Below are 18763 nucleotides of genomic sequence, written 5' to 3' on the forward strand. Positions count from 1 at the left end.
AGCAGTCCAAGTGACACAGATTTGACTTCTGTTCACCTGGATAGATCTCTTAGAGGTATTTTCTGCTTTGAGTATACCTGTAAGCTAATTAAATGTAGGTATAAGAAGTGCAGGTTATAGTCATACTAAAAGGGAGAATTGACTCTCTTACTTAAATGGACAATTTAAGGAATAAATTGTCTCTTATAAACTCCTGAGTGGCAATATGGCAAACACCCCCCAATTGAGTGGCTTCACAGCTCAGCTGCAGTGACGAGAGTGAGGAGTCAACAAAAATATTAATATGAGCCATAAGTGCCCAACATATTACCCTTTCCTCCAAGGGGAAGATGAAAGGATAAACTGCAATGATTAATATTATTGGTCAGTGCAATTGGCTACCTTCTGCTGAGTTCTGATGGAACTACCAACATTAATTAAGAAAGTGATTTTATGATTACCTTTGTTGTTGCAGGAATCTCTTCAAGGAATGGAATTAAAAATATCTCAAGCTCATCTCTTAGTTCACTGAACTCTGATGATCTTTTAAAATAAGTGAAGGGCTTAATTGACAAAATTTGAATATACTGGTACACGTAATAGGGTACCTAACAAAGTTAGTTTCCAAATTGAAAGTAAAATTTATAATTCCTACAGGGAACTGTCAGTGGTGGTGGGTCAGTGAGTGAGTGAAGCATGAAAATTCCATCATCATGAGCTAGCTCAGTTGGCTGTAATTTTTTATTGTATGAAATGGGTTGATAAAAGTTTTCAGCTTTCAAATTATTCGAAAGCTGAAGTTTCAAACATTAGCTCTTCGTCATTGCAGGTCATGAAACAAGGTCTAATGCTTGAAACAACAGCTTTCTAATCTTATTACGGTGATTAATCTACTGTCAATTAATAATTTGATTCAACTAAATTACAGTTTTGATTGAGGACCATTTTTTTGGTCACTTTGCAAAATCAAGGACTACGTACATTTTATGGAATTTCTTATTATGGAGTCGACTGTTGGCTGTTTTATGCCAAATAATAGAGTGCTGACATGATTTGCGATCATTCACTGCATAGATCAAGCACTTTTTAATGTGCATAATTTGGCCACAATTTGGGAACGTTAACATGCATAAGGTGATGTCAATGTGCACTGAGGATCTGACAATGGAGCCATCTCCCAATAGTTTGACATTGTGCCCTTTTCAAGGTGGGAACCTCTGCTCTGTGGTGTCTGCTACTTGCAGCATTTGGTAAATGCTAAAGGAAAATTTTAATCTGTATTGCGAATGAGAGAAAGCTAGCTGTGGCACAGCCAAAAATGCATCATAAAGACAAGAGGTGTCTGTTTTTCAGAAGAATTTCTACCATTACTGTCCTTTCAATTATTGACATTTTTAGTGTGTGGTCATTTGTGATACTCTATCACAGCTGTTTCGATCCTAGATGTGAATACTTAAATCATAGATAAAGTTAGATAGGGCTCAATGCAAAGATTGCTTGGTATTTGCACAACATGTAAAAAGGATGGCAGATTAATGTTTTTGAGGCTTGTGTTTGCCTTGCTATCTAACATTTTCTTTCTAAATATTTTGTATTTTAATATGACATATTTGTACCATCATTTTTATAATATAAATAATATTATTTATTTTAATAGCTTTTTAATGTCATTAAATTTCATGGTCCGAATGTTTGTGTTTCTTTTGCTTGCTTTAGACTACTATCTCTGAGGGTATCACCCACTCTTTCACAACAATGTGGCCCACATTGTTCTCGAATTTTGGGTGAGTGCCTTGCATCCCATTCCAGAGGGTTGCTAACGACTATCTAAGCCTCAAGCACAAAGCACAATCACCAAAAAGTAAGGGAAAAACATTATTTTTAACGTCAAAAAGGAGTCATGCAGTGATAAAGCCATACACAGTGACCAAGGATAGATGACCTTTCTTTTTAATTGGCTCTGTTAGGTCACTAATGGTTCAATATGCTCTTCAAAGAGGTAAGCAAGATTTATTTCAGTAAACTTCTCTTTGAAATCCAACAGAGATTTACATTCCACTTCCTGAAAGTCACCAATCCTGAAAAAAAAAAGACAAAATTATCCAATAATGTACATAAAACCTAGGTGGTGAGTGTTACCTATGAGAAAAATTAATTTGAAATAAAACTGGTCCTTGCATATCCTTCACTTTATTGAGTCATGAAATAAATAAAAATGTTCTCTGCTAAGAAATGATCTTTTAATGAGCAGTTGCAAGAATTGTAGAAATTAGTTTTTACTTCTTCAAACAGTTTTATGTTGATGAAACAGAAGTAAATAGGCCACTTTGGAAAATACCATAATACTCTTTGTTTGTCCCTGCAAATTTTGCATTGAGCATTGTTTCCAGCTTCTCTTGGGACTTACAATGGCCCCAAGAGAAAACAAAAACAATGCTTTTGCAAAATTTGGCGGGACAAACAAAGAGTATTATGGTACTTTCCGAAGTGGCCTATAGCTGGCTATGGAGAGCCTTTGCATTTTTAGGATAATCCTTAAGGGATCTATGATTTCATGATAGGGTTTTTAAAAAACTTCAACCAAAAGGGCAAGGGGGCACAATACACACGTGATGAAAAATTAATGAAAGTCCTCAAAGGATCTTTCAACGATCTTCTCTTGCCTAAATTAACAACTTTATCTTTAACCCATTGACTGAACTACCCCCCATTGACAAGTAAAATTGTCTTGCGTTAGACAGAGTAACATCTATTAATTCTCACTCCTAGGAGTTATGAATACGTGAAGGTTACGGATTTTGCAAAGAATGTTATGGATCTACATGTAAAAAGTTCCCTAAGGTTCTGGTGCTTTTAAAGATCTTTGCCTGAAAAATTGATTTAGTAAATTCCAAGGCAAAAGGATTTTAGAGGATGCATACAAGATTTCAATGAAGATATTTGAACATCTTTTGAGGATCTTTAAAAAGCTCTAAAATACTTTCACCAGGGATACTCCTCGTGGAGAATTATTTTATTCAAATCATGTACATGGAAATTTTACAATAAAGATCTCTTTGGTTGAACCTCAAATTTTCTGAAGTTTCACCTTAAGAATGAGGAGATGAATGTTGATGTGTGCGACATCGATCTTTCAAAGTAGGGGTATATGGATTTTCTTTCACAGTAATCTATAATATCTCAAATCATTTTTAGAGCATTTTTCTCTCATGTAAAAACGTTTGTTTGTGTAACTCTTGTCATTTTCTAAGTGTCTTTTTGTTTACTTTGTTGTGATATCTTCCGTAACTTTACCCACGTGGTATCAATTCATCTTTATTTGACTTCTTAAGCAATAAAACAATCATCACCTTTGGGATTTGTTGCTTAAAGCTTCTTGTTGAAAAAGAACATTCATCATTCTTTCTTTGCATGGCCTCCCTGATGAATCAACATCAACATTACAAGTTTTATGTCTGTGCAAATATTCCTTAACATTCTCAGACTCTCCTGTCATCAGAATAAAAATGAAATGTCCAAGAAAAAAGATCCGTCCATGGAGTTCAAGCTCCTTTGCCCAGCTGCTTATAAATTTGACATAGCGGGTTTTATTCCTCATGTGATCCAACTTGAGTAGAATGATTTTTTTATATGCAGTGATAGCATTTCTTGGTCTAGTAAGCGCAGGTTTTTCCCAATACAGTCCAGCATTTTCTTGAATCCACAACGTCAAGTCCATTATTATTGGTTCCGAAGTTGATGTGCAGAATTTTGTTGCGTATGCAACAAGTCTGTCTCGCAACAGAGAAACATTTTTCTTTGTTAATTCTGTGCATGATAATGATATTTCGGGTACAAGCCTTGGATAGCTTGGCGGAAGAGTAACTGACATTTCCACATTAAATTGATTGAAGCTTCCTTCAGCACTCTCCGAAGATTTCAGAGATGGTTTGGAGTCTTCGTTTGCGGAGCATTGGACAACAAGCTTAAAAGAAATGTCTCCATGATATTGTTCAAGGGTTTCTAATGAAGAGGGAGTCAGCAAATCAAATTCTCCTGGATTACAGAAGATGGATCTTAAAGCAGAAATTTCCTCTACAACTTCAGAACGAGCCATGAATGAATTCCGTCAGGCGGCCCCATTACGCTCCGAAAAACTGGGAACTAAATAGGAAAACCGCTGATGAACAACAAACATACCACAGGCTCACAACAAGCTGGGCTGGCGAAGCTCTTTCCCATCCTGTCTTTCCTAAAAGAAAAAGAGAACGGAATGTATGTAGCCGTTTGATTTCGCTCTTGCTGCCGTAATGAGTGATAAGAGGTAATGAGTAATATTTAATAATTTTAACGCACTAGATATGGAAAGAAAATGAACTTGTCAAAATGGCGTTTATGTTGCTCTGGCAACGAATTTGCTGGGAGATCGAAGGTTAGGAGGGTCCCTAGAGTATTTGCTAATATCCTTACTACAGAGCTCGAGTTCCAAAAGGAAGCCTAGTTAATTTCTCTGAAAGTTTTCGTTGTAGAGATTTACCAGTATAGGTACCCATATAGTGAGGCTTATTTTTTCGGTTGCAATTTTTGGATTATGACAGTTACCATGGCAACATCATATTTAATGACCGGCAGATATGTTCCAACTTTTGGCCTAAATTCCTTAATATTTATACTTTCCTTCGGTGAATTTTTTTTTATTTTTTGCCACATAATTTTATGGTTTTGCCAAACATTTTAAAGTGGTTAAAAGTCAAGATTGTTCAGACAGTTTTGCCAATATTCTATAATTTGTCATTTTTGTAAATATATTTGATTAGCTCTGACAGATTTTAACAAATATAGCATATTTGATAGGAAATGTATGTGGTTAGAACAGAGCCAATTTTATAAAAAATTTACCAAAGGAAACGCAGGAAAATTAGCCGTTAATTTTATAGATTTGGTCATGTTGACGTCACAAAAATGAGAAAAACACATGCGATTCAGGCTTTACATGCTATACTAGTGCCCAGCTTTGTGTGTGGTCCTAAAACTCTAGGGAGCCTCCTTAATACGACTGAATTTTTCATAATCAAAATGTGCGAATAACTTAATTATTTTAAGCGTAAGTGTAAGACCACTTTGATGATTTCCGTCAATTGCATTGATTGTGTTAGTCGAGTGATCATTGAACATGCCACTCATAATTTTAATTTCTGTGAGCTGTCTTAAATTTATGATAATTCCCTCTCGACCAGGTCGGAAAAGACTATCTGGGACTTGGCGGTTGAAGAACGAGATAGTATGGAAACTTATTCCAACCAAGGTATAAATATGAAAAGTTAAGTAATTTAACCCATTGAGTCCTCAGACACGCTAGAACACCCCACTTCATGAGTAAAATCTGTTCTGGCTTATAATTTACCAGGAAACAATGGGTTAAATTCATGAATAAAATTTTTGTTTAAGCTGGTGCTTTAGAGTGAGTGTTGTAAAACCAAAACCAAAGTAATTACTTTGGCCAATCAAAAAGGACGGAGACAATCCAGTAAATAAATCAAAACTCGAAGTAATTGCATGTAGCCGACGCAAAGCGCGGGAAAATGTGCACACGCGAGCCATGATTGGTTTTGGTTTCATTTCTGATGGGTTGAAAAAATGGCGCAAGAACTTTGAACCAATCACTGAGTGAAGTAATGCAAAACCAAAGCAGTTCACCAATTACTTTCGACACTCAATTGAAAACCGCTCTATTAGCGTGGGAAATTTTACAAAATATGTTTTAATTAATACTTTTTAAATATGGTCTCTTTAAATTTTGGGTGTAAAAAAAGCCTGGGCCACGCTCAGATTGGTCTCCTTTAAGGGTTTAACTCAAAATTTCCGACAAGCACCCCCACCCCTTCATATGCAAACCCCCCCCCCTCCCCCAGGAAGGTATAAGCTTTCAAAGAGAAGGGGGAAGTCGAATCATAATAATTGCAGAGCTATTGAAACTTTTGGGGGATATACTGAGGGACTGAACGGAGCATCATGGCTGCCACTCTCCTCAGACTTCTAGAAAGGAAGAATAGGAAGTCAAAGACAGGAAAAACAGCAAGATTCAGAGATGAGTTAAGGTCAGGGTTGTGAACGTAAAAGAAGGCATCAGTAAGAGGATCATGTATGGGCATTTAAAGAAATGAGCTCATAATGAAAATATGTTTTTTTGAAGAAATGAAGAAAAAGACATGGTATAAATAAATATTGCAGATGGGTTGGATATAAAGGCATAAGAACATAAATGAAAGGGGCTAGGTCTTTGATAGGATAGGCAACAGATTGAAACTTGAAAAAATAAACTAAAATAAAAGTGAAATTTTCTGATTACTTTTTTAGACCAGATAGAAGATTCACAACTTCCCAACAGTGATGAATCCAGCATATTTTTCCTTGGCAGTAAAAACTCTGTAAGTTAAATGAGTAAATTTTATTAAATACAGTAATAATGAATATGAATTAAAGGTTAGTTGGAGGAATATCAAAGTGAATATTGTGTTTACTAGTGACAGGCATTAATTCTTAGCTTGTTGGATAATGAATTCCAGGATTCACTTTCCTGACTATATAATTACTTGATATTAATTTTATAATAATTTTTACATAATTTACTCTTTTAGAAATTTTCAATCTATCATACACTTTTTTCTTTTCCAGGGGAAAACCTCAATCATTCTACGCTTTCTTGATCGGTAAGTGGGTGACGGAATGTGAACAATTTGTCCAGCTTCCGAAAAAATTAATTGACACCAACTTAAGTTGGCTGGCCTCTTTGCTGCACTATTTGCATTGGCGGTCACTTAAAGGCCATCTTACTTCTTTCATAAACCTCCACTCAAAATAATCTTTGAGACTCATATCACTGGCTGAAGGTACATGTAATGCAAGTTGAAAGTTTTAAAATGTTGTGTGTACATTATGTAATAAAATACAATCATGGCTTTTTGATTTCCGCAGGGATGAAGCCCCGAAGCCTACCACAGCACTGGATTACACATTTGGTAGAAGGACTAAAACTGGTCATAACATTGTAAGTCTCTTATAACAATAATTATCAGGAATAAGGAAAGAGAATCCTAGTTATCAGGCTACAAAGTTTAGAACAAAGTTGCTCTTGGGCAGTTTAAGATAAGTTGATAATTGTTGATGATAACATTAAAATAATTGTGATGACAATGATGAGACATTGATGATCTTAGTAATCTAGGTTGTGATGTACAGCAGCATTGGTATTGGCAACATACATGATGTATGCAACATTAAATTTTATGTATGGATGGATGGACTGACTCGGAGAGGGAGGGGATGAAAACAGCTAGATTGCAACACCATGACGGATATTACGATGATATGAACAATGCATGCTTTTAAAATTTTACCAGGGAAAAGACATAGGTCACATTTGGGAACTTGGAGGAGGGACATTCTTATCTAAACTGATTGAGATTCCCATAACATCTGCTACTGTCAGGTAAACAATTTATAACCTAGAGCCTCTCTGACTTTTATATGTAAATTAATATTAACAATTCAATGTTGATGACCCAAGTAGCTCAACTTTAGAGTTATTTTAGTTGACCACTTACATTGCAATTTACTGCCACAAGTTTGTTAATTGTACAGTTAGTACAAATAAATGTTGTTGTACACTGTCAGTTGTTTTTGTTGTTGAAATTCACTTAGTATTTCAGGGGCTTCCTTTCATATGGGTCAATTCCTCTTGAGTTTCCTTTTACGATTTTCAAATCCAAGCAATAATTAATGGTGCTGGGTTCCAGCAGTGACTTGTCCAAGCTTTGCACAAGAATGAGAGTATGAAAGGCATCATGACCTAGTTGGATGGCTGTCTGTTGTGGAATTGCATGATTTCGATTCCCTGGCCAGACAAAAAAATTAGCTGTGACTGCTGTCCTTTCTCTCCTGTCTATGAAAAACTAACCAGCTGCATCTAAGTGGTAGATGGAATTATTGTCAACTATATTTATAGTACTAAGGTGGCCATTATGGGAAATACACATACTGGACCATTGGTAATAATATGAAGTTTAAAGAAACAACAATAGCTATGGCAATGGCAAGAACAAAGCCATAAGACAGTAATCTTATTTCCCTGCTAGCAGAGGTCTCTCACGGCGGGGCAAAAATTTCTCATTTTTGCCCCGCCGTGAGAGACCTCTGCTAGCAGGGAATAATCTTATTTGTTTAAAGAGGAAAAATGGTTGTGCTGCAAATTTCTGTACATTTCTTTGCTGAACTCTGTAGAACAGCAACATGTAATAACCAAATTTAAGGTAGACAACCACTTGAGCACACAACTCTATTAATGTAGTGAATTGATTTCTTTCTCTATCCCTGTAACTGTTTCTTTCAATTCTATCAAGATACTTGACCTCTACTGTACAACATGAACAAGTCAAATTAGATGGAATTTTAAAAAAATGCAAATATTCAATACAGGGCAAAGTTATTTTTTGAAGTGGTTTTTTCATAGGCAGCAATTTTTCTGACATTTTTTGTGGAGTTAATTTCTTCCCGTTTCCTGCCTTTTGCAAGAAAATTATGTTCGAAGTTGGGCTTTTCCCTCTATTCAGCCTTTTCAGTGCAAACTCAAAAACTAAATCAGCAGTTTGCTGTCACATATGGTATGGGGAACAGAGATTTTGTAATCATGAGAAACAAGGTGCTGCTTTAGATATTTTCTTTGATGTTTTACTGTTTCTTTGTGGACTCAATATTCATGACAAACATCAGTCAAAACACTACTTCTATATGAGGCGCTCTCACATGTCTTCCCCGTAATTATCATACGTCTTTAATACCGGGTAATTAAGCTGCAAAAATGATGGCTGACTCCTCCATAATTTCTGAGCCGCAATGCTGATGGCCCAGAATTGGAATAAAAACATTTTTTAATGTGCATGGTCTAAAGGGTAAATGAAAATGCTTATTTTTTTGCCTTCAGTTGCCCTTTAAAGTGACGTACTCCCTGATATCGGAGTTAGGACATTATGGTGAAAAAATTATAAAGCACCTTCTTTTTATCAATTAATTAATGTTGTTTTCAGGAACATGGCTATTGCTATTGTGTTGGATTTGTCTCTTCCAAATGAACTGATTTACACCATGGAAACACTTCTATCTCAAGTATGATGTTGATCTTGAATGCTGAATAAATATTGCTTTGTTTGTTAGGCTAAGAGTTTTAAAAACCTGGTGTGTTTAAATCTCACAAAAAGGGGCAGAAGAAATTTATATAATTTTTTTTTTTTTTTTTTTTTTTTTTGCATCTTTTCCATGCTCATTTTGCAGTAATAAATTATTGGCTCAAGAATATCACTCTGTTATTCTGTCAGGTCTTCCTTTAATATTACATAGTCACCATGCATGGGGGTTTCTTCTTGAATTAAATTTCCACAGTACACAAAAAATGAAAGATTTTTGTAGTTTTGAAACTGCAATCCTGGGTGAACGTGGGCATGGGTGGACATGGCCCATGCTTTTTTTGACCCCTAAAAGAGACCATGTTCAACCCATTGACAAGTAAAATCGTCTGGCGTAAGACAGAGTAAAATACTAAGTCTGGCTGGTTTTGGCCAGTTCAGGCATAAAAGGGTAATATTTCCTCACATGCAACCCTAAACAAGATCTTTATGGCTGCATATGATGGCATTTTCCCTGGAACACCCTAAGTCAGACCAAAATTTGAAATTCACAACCAAAAAGAGAGATGAAGAGCATCGATCCCTTTCATATGCAAGTCCCCCCCTCCACCCTCCACCTTCCAGGACATGCAAGTCCCCCCCCACCCCCCACCTTCCAGGACTGCAATTTAGATTGGCTCAACATTTCTGAGTAATAAGTTAGTCAAAAATTTTCAAGTGTTTTACACTAAAAACTGTATCTGCACATCGATCATAGACTGAAATGAGCAACAAATATTATTCAAAAATTTGGTTTTATCAACAAAGTTGATAATGTAAATTGGCCACCGTACAGAGATTCTAAAAGCTGACGTTTCGAGCGTTAGCCCTTCGTCAGAGCCCTTCGTCAGAGCGAAAAAAAGTTGTCCTTTTTTTTGATTCGCTCTGACGAAGGGCTAACGCTCGAAACGTCAGCTTTTAAAATCTCTGTACAGTGGCCAATTTACATTTATCAACTCCGTTGATAAAACCAAATTTTTGTATACTACTTCCCCACCGATGCAGCACCACAGTTTCCTAACAAATATTATCGGCTGGATAATGTAGACAAGATCTTATGCAACTTTTAATGTTTAAGGCATAATGAGCCAGTGGGAAGGGTGGGAAAGTAGTTGTTTTGTTGATGGGCCAAAGGATCCAACTCCAGTTCTAGTTGCTCAATGGGTAGAGCATCCTGCCTTTTTTAGGGAGGTCATAGTTTTGAATCCTGTCAAGAACTCTGAATTTTCAGTTATGCTTTTGCTGGTCATCAAGCAACTAGTTTCCTGTAGACAAAATCTTTGAATAAAGTGGCAAACAAACCTTTTCCTGCGTCCTGGCAAGACAGTACTAGAACCTTATTTCCCCTTCTTTACGATTGATCAATAACATTTGTTTGAATGCTTGATTGAATTAGGTGAAATCCAAAATCGGCAAAGCACTGGAGGATTTAGAAAAGAAACACCCAGGGTAATAATATTTATCTGATAAATATTTCAATAATCATTGTCACTGATAATAACATTATTAATAAATCCCAAGGTTAATAGACCACAAGTGGAGACTGTAAATCAACTTGAAGGAGGTCAAATTAAATTGTGTATTTTTAAGTGACTGGTAAACTGGAGTATCTAGAGAAAAACCTCTCAGAGCAGAGTAGAGAACCAACAAATTCAACCCACAAGTGAAAGTGAATGTGAGAATAAAACCTACCAGTAGGACTTACTGTTTGACAAAAGTTGAGTTCATCTCACCATTTCGCCAACCTTACTCCTTTGTTTTACTGTTCCAGAAACATACTATGTGTTACATTATAGGTAGCTTAAACTGTCTTCAAGTTATTGTTCCACAGAATCTTAGGCATGTATGTTCAAGCAAGCTTCGTTGTATAAAGTGCTAAGGTGTTACCACATTGTGCATATTTACAAATCACATACTTGTACAGCGTGTACTTACATATCTAAGTTTTACATTAATTTTATTTTACTCTTCAGATCTGTTCAACAGCTCAAGAAGCAAGCTGTGGCGAGATTTGGGGAAGAACATCCTGTAAGAAATTTGGCTGCTTTCATTATTATATTGAACTGCAATTGGACTGGATCGGGAGTTAAATAAAACCCATTTAATGTTATTTTGAAATTTATTAATAAATGATTATGCTTGTTGGTTTTGGCAAGAGCAACGTAGAAATTAATAGAGTTTCTCATCATCTCCTGATGAGTCTTACAGTTTAAAAAAGCTAATTGTTTTACATCCTGATTTGGAATGATTTGGAAGATATCATATGATAGGTTATTTTTCTGTGAAAAGCACAGGCTGGTACAGGTACATAAGCAAAAGTGAACGTAGGACACCTTAAAGCATCACAGAGAGTTTCCTCTTTACGTCAGAATCATGTCACTCCATGAGATTCTTGCTCTTTGACTTATTACCAGTAAATCATTTAAATCTACTTAGCATTTTATGGAAGTAGTGCTTTGTAAAAGATGTGCTCTGATTTTCTTGCAGGATAAATCATCCATTGATCCTTTTCCTATTCCTCTCGCCATTATTGGAGGCAAATATGACATCTATCAGGTTAGGATGACAGTAACCCCTGAAATGTTTGGGAAAAATTGTTCAAATATTATTTGTTTGAAAAACAACTCCTTGGCTAATTTGTTAAGAATGGCCTAATGCTAGTCCAAACCAGAGCAGAATCTTGATCGTTGAAAGCAATATTTTTGTCTGAACCCATGGAAAGTCATGGTAAATGGCTCTTGTTGTCCATGAGAAAGAAAGCATCTTGTGTTCTGGTCAGTGAATGGGATATTTTTTCACAATTCTGGAATGCAGGCATTATTATTGATGCATTGAAGGTCCTGCTGTTGAAAGTGTAAAAAGGTCGTTTGAATAGTCATGAAAAATCATAAAACTTTTGAATCACTTGAAATGGTGCCACCTCTTTTTGCACTTTAAGGCCCATCTCTGCTTTCATTACATTTGCTTTGGCAAAAAAATTTGGTTGATTACCATAGTTCAGCATCACTTGTACCCACCCCACTTGGGCTTAGTTGATGAATTTGGGGTGTAGTGTTGGGGGGGGGGGGTATCACTGCCAACACTGTATTACCTTTTTTATGGTATTTCATTATATAGGGAAGCACCCAAAAAGTTTTAAAAGTGTGGTAGCTTTAAACCCACTGACACCTCAAATGCCCTAGGACATCCCCAGTTGACAAGTAAAATTGTCTGGCATTAGACAGTAAACTCTGTTTTAACAGATTAAAATTCCTGCAAATATAGTAAAGAAGAATTATATTATTTATAAATTTGGTGACAGCCTTTGAAGTTTAACCCATTGACTCCTGGGAGTGAGACTTCAGTCAAATTTATAAATAGTATTATATATAATTAAGAGAACGCATGTTTTATGAGTCAAATGAGTCAATGAGTCAATGAGTCATGAGTCATGAGTCAATGGACTCACAGTCAATATAGCAATAATTTGTTGATTAAGCCCTTGTTTCAGTGATTAGACCTAAGCACTCTCTGAAATTTTAGCTTTCATTTTATGGGTTAGGGTAATTGCACTAACTCACTGACTCATAATGACTCATTGACTCATGACTCATTGACCCATTGACTCATAAATACTTGACACTCTATAATTAAATGCTTTTTTACTATATTTGCAGGATTTTGATCCCGAAAAACGTAAGATGATTAGCAGAACATTGCGGTTCATAGCACACAGTAATGGAGCACATCTGCAGGTGAGTGCAGTTGACCCTGTAATAAGACTTACACTCTCTTGTGTACCTTTATCCTCACCCCAGTAAAATAAGACATTGGTTTGTGGGTGGATGCTTAACTTCACTTCTATCCCTTTTCCTTCAATTCAATAAACTTAATAACCCCTGAGAACAAAATAAATGCACCAGTCATATTTTATTTCCCCAAACAGGGGTTCATTGGAAGCCGATCACCAGCAGTATGCCGCCATCTGTTTGTCAGAAATTTTCTTCTACCGCCGGCTACTCTGCCATGATTTTCGCTCAAACCCTTGTAAAAGACAAGAGTGACCACCACTTACGTTGATTAGCCCAGGCATCTACTTCAAAAGTTATTGAAACCCCTGTTCAGAGATATGGCATCTTTCAATGGTGATGTCTTTTCCAGAGCTGTGAAATAACATTTTCAGTGATGTTTTTTATTTATTGAACCAACAACTGTCCTGAGAACTCTAAATACCTACTTGAACAGCAATGAGATTGTCAGTGGCACCAAGCTTTTAACCAGTTTTTTTTTTCCATTCAAGTTCTTCAGTACTAAAGCAGAGGGCCTAACAAACCGCACCAGAGGTCTGGTGGGGTCTCTTTTGTTCCACACCCCACTAAAGTAAGTGTCTGGGTCTCTTTCTTATTTAAAATTACTGTGACCAATTGGGAGAGAGACAAATACATTTAAATTTTGAAGGAAAATTATTTCAAATACAGTGAAACAAGAAGGTAACAAATTGGAACCACATTCATGAAGAATTTATATTGTGACCTCAAGTTACCCCTATTGTTTGCTAGTTAATTTACATCAGATTTGTAGGTTAATCCAAAAGGGATCATTAATCCTGCTTTGCACCTGCCCATACTGCATAAAACGTTGCTACTCCATCTTGTACTACCCACTTTTTATGCCATGACATTCCCCGGGAGGGGGAGGGGGGGAGGAGTCGCATACGAAAGGGGCAGGAATGTTCATCGCCTCGCTTAGGGGTGTAAATTTCGGATTTTGGTCTCACTTATGGTGTTCTGGGCAAAACACCATGATATGTGGCCGTAAAGATTTCATTTAGGGTTGCAGGCGAAGAAATATAAAAATATATATTTATATGTTTTAAATATATTTATATGTTTTAAATATGGTTTAATTTTAGAGGTTAGAGGGTTAAACGATGGATACACATAAACTACGACAACAAAGCTTTTGATCCAATGAAATTGGAAGTTGAAAATGCTGATTGCGTTATCTGTTTGTTTTTCTCAGTAAAGTGGTGTCTGTTGATCATAATAAACCCATAATTGTGCCAGCTGGCCAGGACTCGTTTCAGCAAATAGGTTAGCTGAGCTCTTGTTTCTCTCTCACTTAATATTTTTGTTAGTTTCTCATTTAATTTCGTTGTTTTTTGTTTAATTAAACTTTTTCTTTCAATCAGGAGCGCCACCAGTGGCCAATCAAGACATGGGAAAGATGCAGAGCAGGTTCGTGTATTCTTCATGTTTGTTATGTGAATATGAAGAGACTAATTCTTCTAAAGAGTTGTACGGCATCCTCTTGACTTCTAACAGACCCACTGGGAAGAGAAAATCGTCCAGTCATCATAAAGAGATTCAGTGATCGGCGTTTCGAGTGTCGTTAGAGAGAATCTGTAAATCGCACGCCCAGTTTGCATTTGGCCAATTTTTGAAAGAATGGTCAACTCTCTCATAGTGGTCACTTAAGCGTTTCTGATTGGTCAATGACGAGTGGATAAATAGGTTATATTTGATATAAGGAAGGATTACGTTTTTTTGCAAACGTTGGCCGTGTAGCACTTATATTTGAACAGACTCTACTGATTAGAGTGTAATGTGAAGTGCTAAGTTTCTACCCCATATGAACCATGTGAGCGTTAGCCCTACGGATGGAAATGGGCCCACACAAGGACAGAGGAAAACTCTGACTTGGCGTCATATGTGGGTTGAGTTTGCTGGTTCTCTACTCTGCTCCAAGATGTTTTTCTCCAGGTACTCCGGTTTTCCCCTCTCCGCAAAAAATATGCAATATTTGATTTGAGTTGATTTCGTTAGTTTCCTCAATTAGTGCTCTTGTGCTAAATCCATTGACACTAAATAAAGTTGTTATGATTATTAGTAAGACCGTAAAAGCGGAAAGGTTGTTAAGAGCTATTAAGATATTTAACACTGAAACAAGAAGGGAAAGACTTGTAAGTTTGTTAACTGTGTTCTTCTGTTTCAGGCCGCCATATGAGCAGTGGAAGGCTGCATACGCAACATTCTTTCCACCTCAGGTGAATTAAGAATTTCTGTTTGAACTCACAACAACAACAATATTTATTCGTACCTTGATTAGACAGAAGTAATACAAGGCAGTGTGGCCCAGTGGTTAGGGCACTTGCCTTGAGATCCGAAGATCCCGGGTTCAAGAACTGCTCTGACCACTCGTTGAATTTGTTCCTGGTTGTCCCTGGTTCAACTTCCCGGCTGCACTTGTAAATTGCCAACTGGTTTGCCTCCGGCCAGTTGGGATTCTTAACAGTTGTAGTTGTTGTGTTCTGTTGTTTCTTTGATTGTGTTTCATTGGCCCTGAAAAGCCCCTATGGGGAGCGGTCAATTAAGTATGTATTGTATTTTATTATTGTATGTTATGAATGTAACAGAAGAAGTCGGTAACAGGGCACCCAAAATAACTGTATGAAGCTAAATTAGTCAGGTGCCCAGTAACTTAGAACCGTAGCATCTTTCACTTGCGTGCTTAATCACTTATGTCGGTATAAAGTGGTTTTCAATTTAGAATTAAAAGTATAGTTCCGCTATTGCTTTGCTTTTTAATGGCTAAGCATATTGATTGGCCAAAATATCTCTTGAAAATTTGAATTTATAAAATGGGTCGAGGAAGTCAATTCACCACCGTGGAAAGATTCAATGGCTGGCGTTTCGAACGTTTGCTATTGGCCAATTCGCTCTGACGAAGTGCGAACGCTCAAAACGTCATTTATCACGCGGGGACCTATATTGGCCAGAAACAGTTGATTTCCGTAGGTCGAGCCTCGAGTTCATGTGTTTGGAAACGAGTTTTTACCGCGCAAAAACAAAAGGTTCTAGTCCCTCGGGACTCAACATGGCCGCTGTATGAAAAGAGTCAATCATTCTAGACTGCAAACAGTCGTTTTCTTCCCTTTCCGGAAGGCGCGAAACGCCGTAAGCGTGATCCTCGCGTGTGAAGCGCGCGAGCCTCACACACCTCCCTCGCCGTTTCTACACTCGCTCCAGACGTTTGGTTCGAATATTTACCGCGTCACTTGCGTTCGTAAAAAATACGACTGTTTTGCATGTCTACAATCATTCCACCCTTTAAACAGTTGTGACTAGAATGGATACTCCAAAAGAAGATGAGACACTGAAGATTGTGTATATAAAGTACCAAACGATCTTATTAAATTTTACTAAGTTTAAATATGGTGTCACCAGAACAATTTATGAAATCTAACCATTTCGAGTCGGCTAATCACTTGACACTAGAGATCAGTGTCTAACCCCTGTATTTGTTTAAAATATCTCTTGCATATTTTCAGCCAATTAGAGGCCCGATAAACAACTGGTGACCTGCTTTGTTGCGTTTTCCCGTGCGTAACTCTGACCGCATGCGCAGTGATTGGCTCATTTAATCGCGGTCTGCGTCTATTGTAATTCTCCGTTGTAGTTCTTGTTATCTATTATTTACTAGTACGTAGTGTAATATTTCTGTGAATGACTATGTTACGACAAACTGTGAAAAATTAAGACCCTAATCAGCCTGATTTGTCAAAAAGTACCCTGAAATATAAGAACCTGTTCTCTAGAGTTCTAGGTTCTTTTACGGGGGTTTTTACTGTATCTGAAAGTCAATTGAAAAGGGCTTACACATTCTTTTTACAGAAATCGCAGGGTAGAAACAACAGCGAAGATCCGTCTAAAGACCCGCAGTATATTGAACCACCAGTCGACACAATGAGAAAACAAAAAGATGAGGTAATTGTTACTTTTGAGTTCAAGAGTGGGTGAAATCCTAAAGTGTGACCATTCAAATGAAAGCTACTGAGCAGTACTTCCTTTAGCCCTTGCGAGGGTTAAAGAAAAAAAACTTTATGTGCTCTGCGAAGCTTATAAACTAACGGCATATTCGTTTTTTCCTTTGCAGGAGTTGGAGAGATACCGGAAACTTGCCATGCGGAAGGTCCGTGATGCATCTCGGGCCACTGGTGGGGAAAAGCGTCCACGGTAAAGAGTTGCTTATGTGTGATGACGGCTACAATTCAATTGAGGCAGTCAACATGACAGTTGCGTCGAGGACTTGTTTTATTCGCCCTATTCCTTAAAATCAGCCGAGTAAAAGAAAATCCTCTAGATTTATTGTTTAAGGTCAATTTCTGACCTAACACCATCGGATTGATGGCACAAGTTTCTTTTTTCTTTTGACACTCTAAAAGGCATCTCAAAATATAGTTCAACTCAATCAGGTTTCCACTTTCTATTGCTTCTAAATTTCGCTAACATGGGTTTTGTCGCGTTGTAAGTCTTTTAAACATCCTGCTTCCTGATAGAGTCTCGTGCTGTTTTGAGCAATCATTTACACGCTAATCTAACAATGTTATAGTTTGGTCTGCTGGCAATGAAGAATCCATTATATTCTTCATATGTTGATCCAAACGCGTCAGTGCCGTGAGTTGTGGAAAGGACTTAAATCGGTGTTCTGTTTCAAGGCTTTGCAATAAATATTCTGGCTGTAACATTTCCTTTTGTAAGCGTTTCATTTTAAAACTTTCCCCAACATGTCCAATCGGTTGTTACTGCAGATTGTGACGACTCCTAAGTGAGAATGATCATTGCAGTGAAGAGAACAACTTAAGCAATTGCAGAGGAAGCCTGAAAAAAAGTCATTTCAGGCTTCCGCAGTTCAGAATGTACGACATTTCATGTTTCATTAGTATCACCCAACTAGTGGACTAATGCAAATGCTGCATTTTAATTGGCTACGCTATTGGAGGACTATTAGTAATAGTCCTCGATTAGCGAAAAGCGTGACGCTTTCTTTCGTTCTATTCCCAAATAAATATTTCTTCAACTTGCATTTGCTAACTTTATTATTGCCTTTTCTGTCCGACTAGTTGGATGATACTAAAACCATTAGACCCTTCGCCCTCATGGGCCACGGGTCAATAGCCCATCCTGCTTCCCCTGATTATTCATTTAGTTCGTAAGAACTCACAACTGGCAAAACACCTATGGGGCTTGGTAGCTCAGTGGCTTCCCACATAGACGTTATTAGCGTTTCGTCTTGCGTTCCTCCCGCATAGCATAACGTGGTCTGAAATGGGAAAACAAACCGTACCAGCTAAAGAGGTCCATCACTGAAGATCAGTGGCTAACCCAGCGGCTATTCTCTGCCAAAAAAACAGAGTGTTGTTTATTTGCCAAAGCGGGTTAGCGCTGAACGTCACCAAATGTTACATCTGTATATGTGTCACGAAGTGTCTCACCTTATTTTGGAGTATCCATTCTTGTCATATCCTTTTAGCATATGTGCATACACGCCTCCGGCTGCGGTACGCACCACACTGTACATGGAGTCTTTGACCCACGTTTGGCCGAAATTGTATGGGTATTTTGTCGTGTCAATGTACAGCACTCCGTTAGAGAGGTCCGTCCTTAGTTACCCTTTAAGCATTTTGTCTGGGCGTGGTATATTCCGTTGTTCTCGTTCGTGTACCTTTTACTAAGGCGCATAGGGCGTCGCTGGAATTAGAGTCGAAATTTAACCCTGTCCAGTGTTTGCGCTCTTTTCGCTCTCTCCATTTTATTTTGTGGGTCCAT

The 18763-nt window shown here is 37.4% G+C and overlaps 3 protein-coding genes across 12 annotated transcripts in view; 2 read left to right on the top strand and 1 right to left on the bottom strand.

The window, feature by feature from the left end:
• LOC137974366 (protein P54-like) overlaps positions 1-1668 on the top strand; it is a 37430-nt gene extending 35762 nt beyond the window's left edge. For all 10 annotated transcript variants that reach the window (XM_068821312.1, XM_068821306.1, XM_068821304.1 and 7 more), the window contains 2 exons: positions 1-55; positions 455-1668. The exon at positions 1-55 is cut by the window's left edge and continues 179 nt beyond it. In XM_068821312.1, coding sequence (XP_068677413.1) covers positions 1-55; positions 455-534 — 135 coding nt within the window. In that variant the 3' untranslated portion in view covers positions 535-1668. The remainder of the gene's footprint in view (positions 56-454) is intronic.
• Positions 1669-1809: 141 nt separating this feature from the next.
• On the bottom strand, positions 1810-4179 carry LOC137974369 (RWD domain-containing protein 3-like). Its single transcript, XM_068821315.1, has 2 exons — positions 3330-4179; positions 1810-2057 (listed from the first exon to the last, which is right to left on the bottom strand). The coding sequence occupies exons 1-2, from the start codon at positions 4073-4075 to the stop codon at positions 1943-1945; spliced, it is 861 nt and encodes a 286-aa protein (XP_068677416.1). The 5' UTR covers positions 4076-4179; the 3' UTR covers positions 1810-1942.
• LOC137974368 (cytoplasmic dynein 2 light intermediate chain 1-like) lies at positions 4131-17683 on the top strand. The gene is made up of 17 exons (XM_068821314.1): positions 4131-4282; positions 5196-5263; positions 6316-6386; positions 6634-6668; positions 6934-7006; positions 7359-7447; positions 9042-9120; positions 10573-10625; positions 11150-11204; positions 11664-11732; positions 12833-12910; positions 13456-13535; positions 14178-14248; positions 14347-14392; positions 15150-15201; positions 16829-16921; positions 17091-17683. Exons 1-17 carry the CDS (start codon positions 4269-4271, stop codon positions 17172-17174), a joined length of 1110 nt encoding a protein of 369 aa, XP_068677415.1. The 5' UTR covers positions 4131-4268; the 3' UTR covers positions 17175-17683.
• The last annotated feature ends 1080 nt before the right edge of the window (positions 17684-18763 follow it).

The sequence above is a fragment of the Montipora foliosa genome, chromosome 10 (genome assembly GCF_036669935.1).
Source record: "Montipora foliosa isolate CH-2021 chromosome 10, ASM3666993v2, whole genome shotgun sequence".
Taxonomy (NCBI): domain Eukaryota; kingdom Metazoa; phylum Cnidaria; class Anthozoa; order Scleractinia; family Acroporidae; genus Montipora; species Montipora foliosa.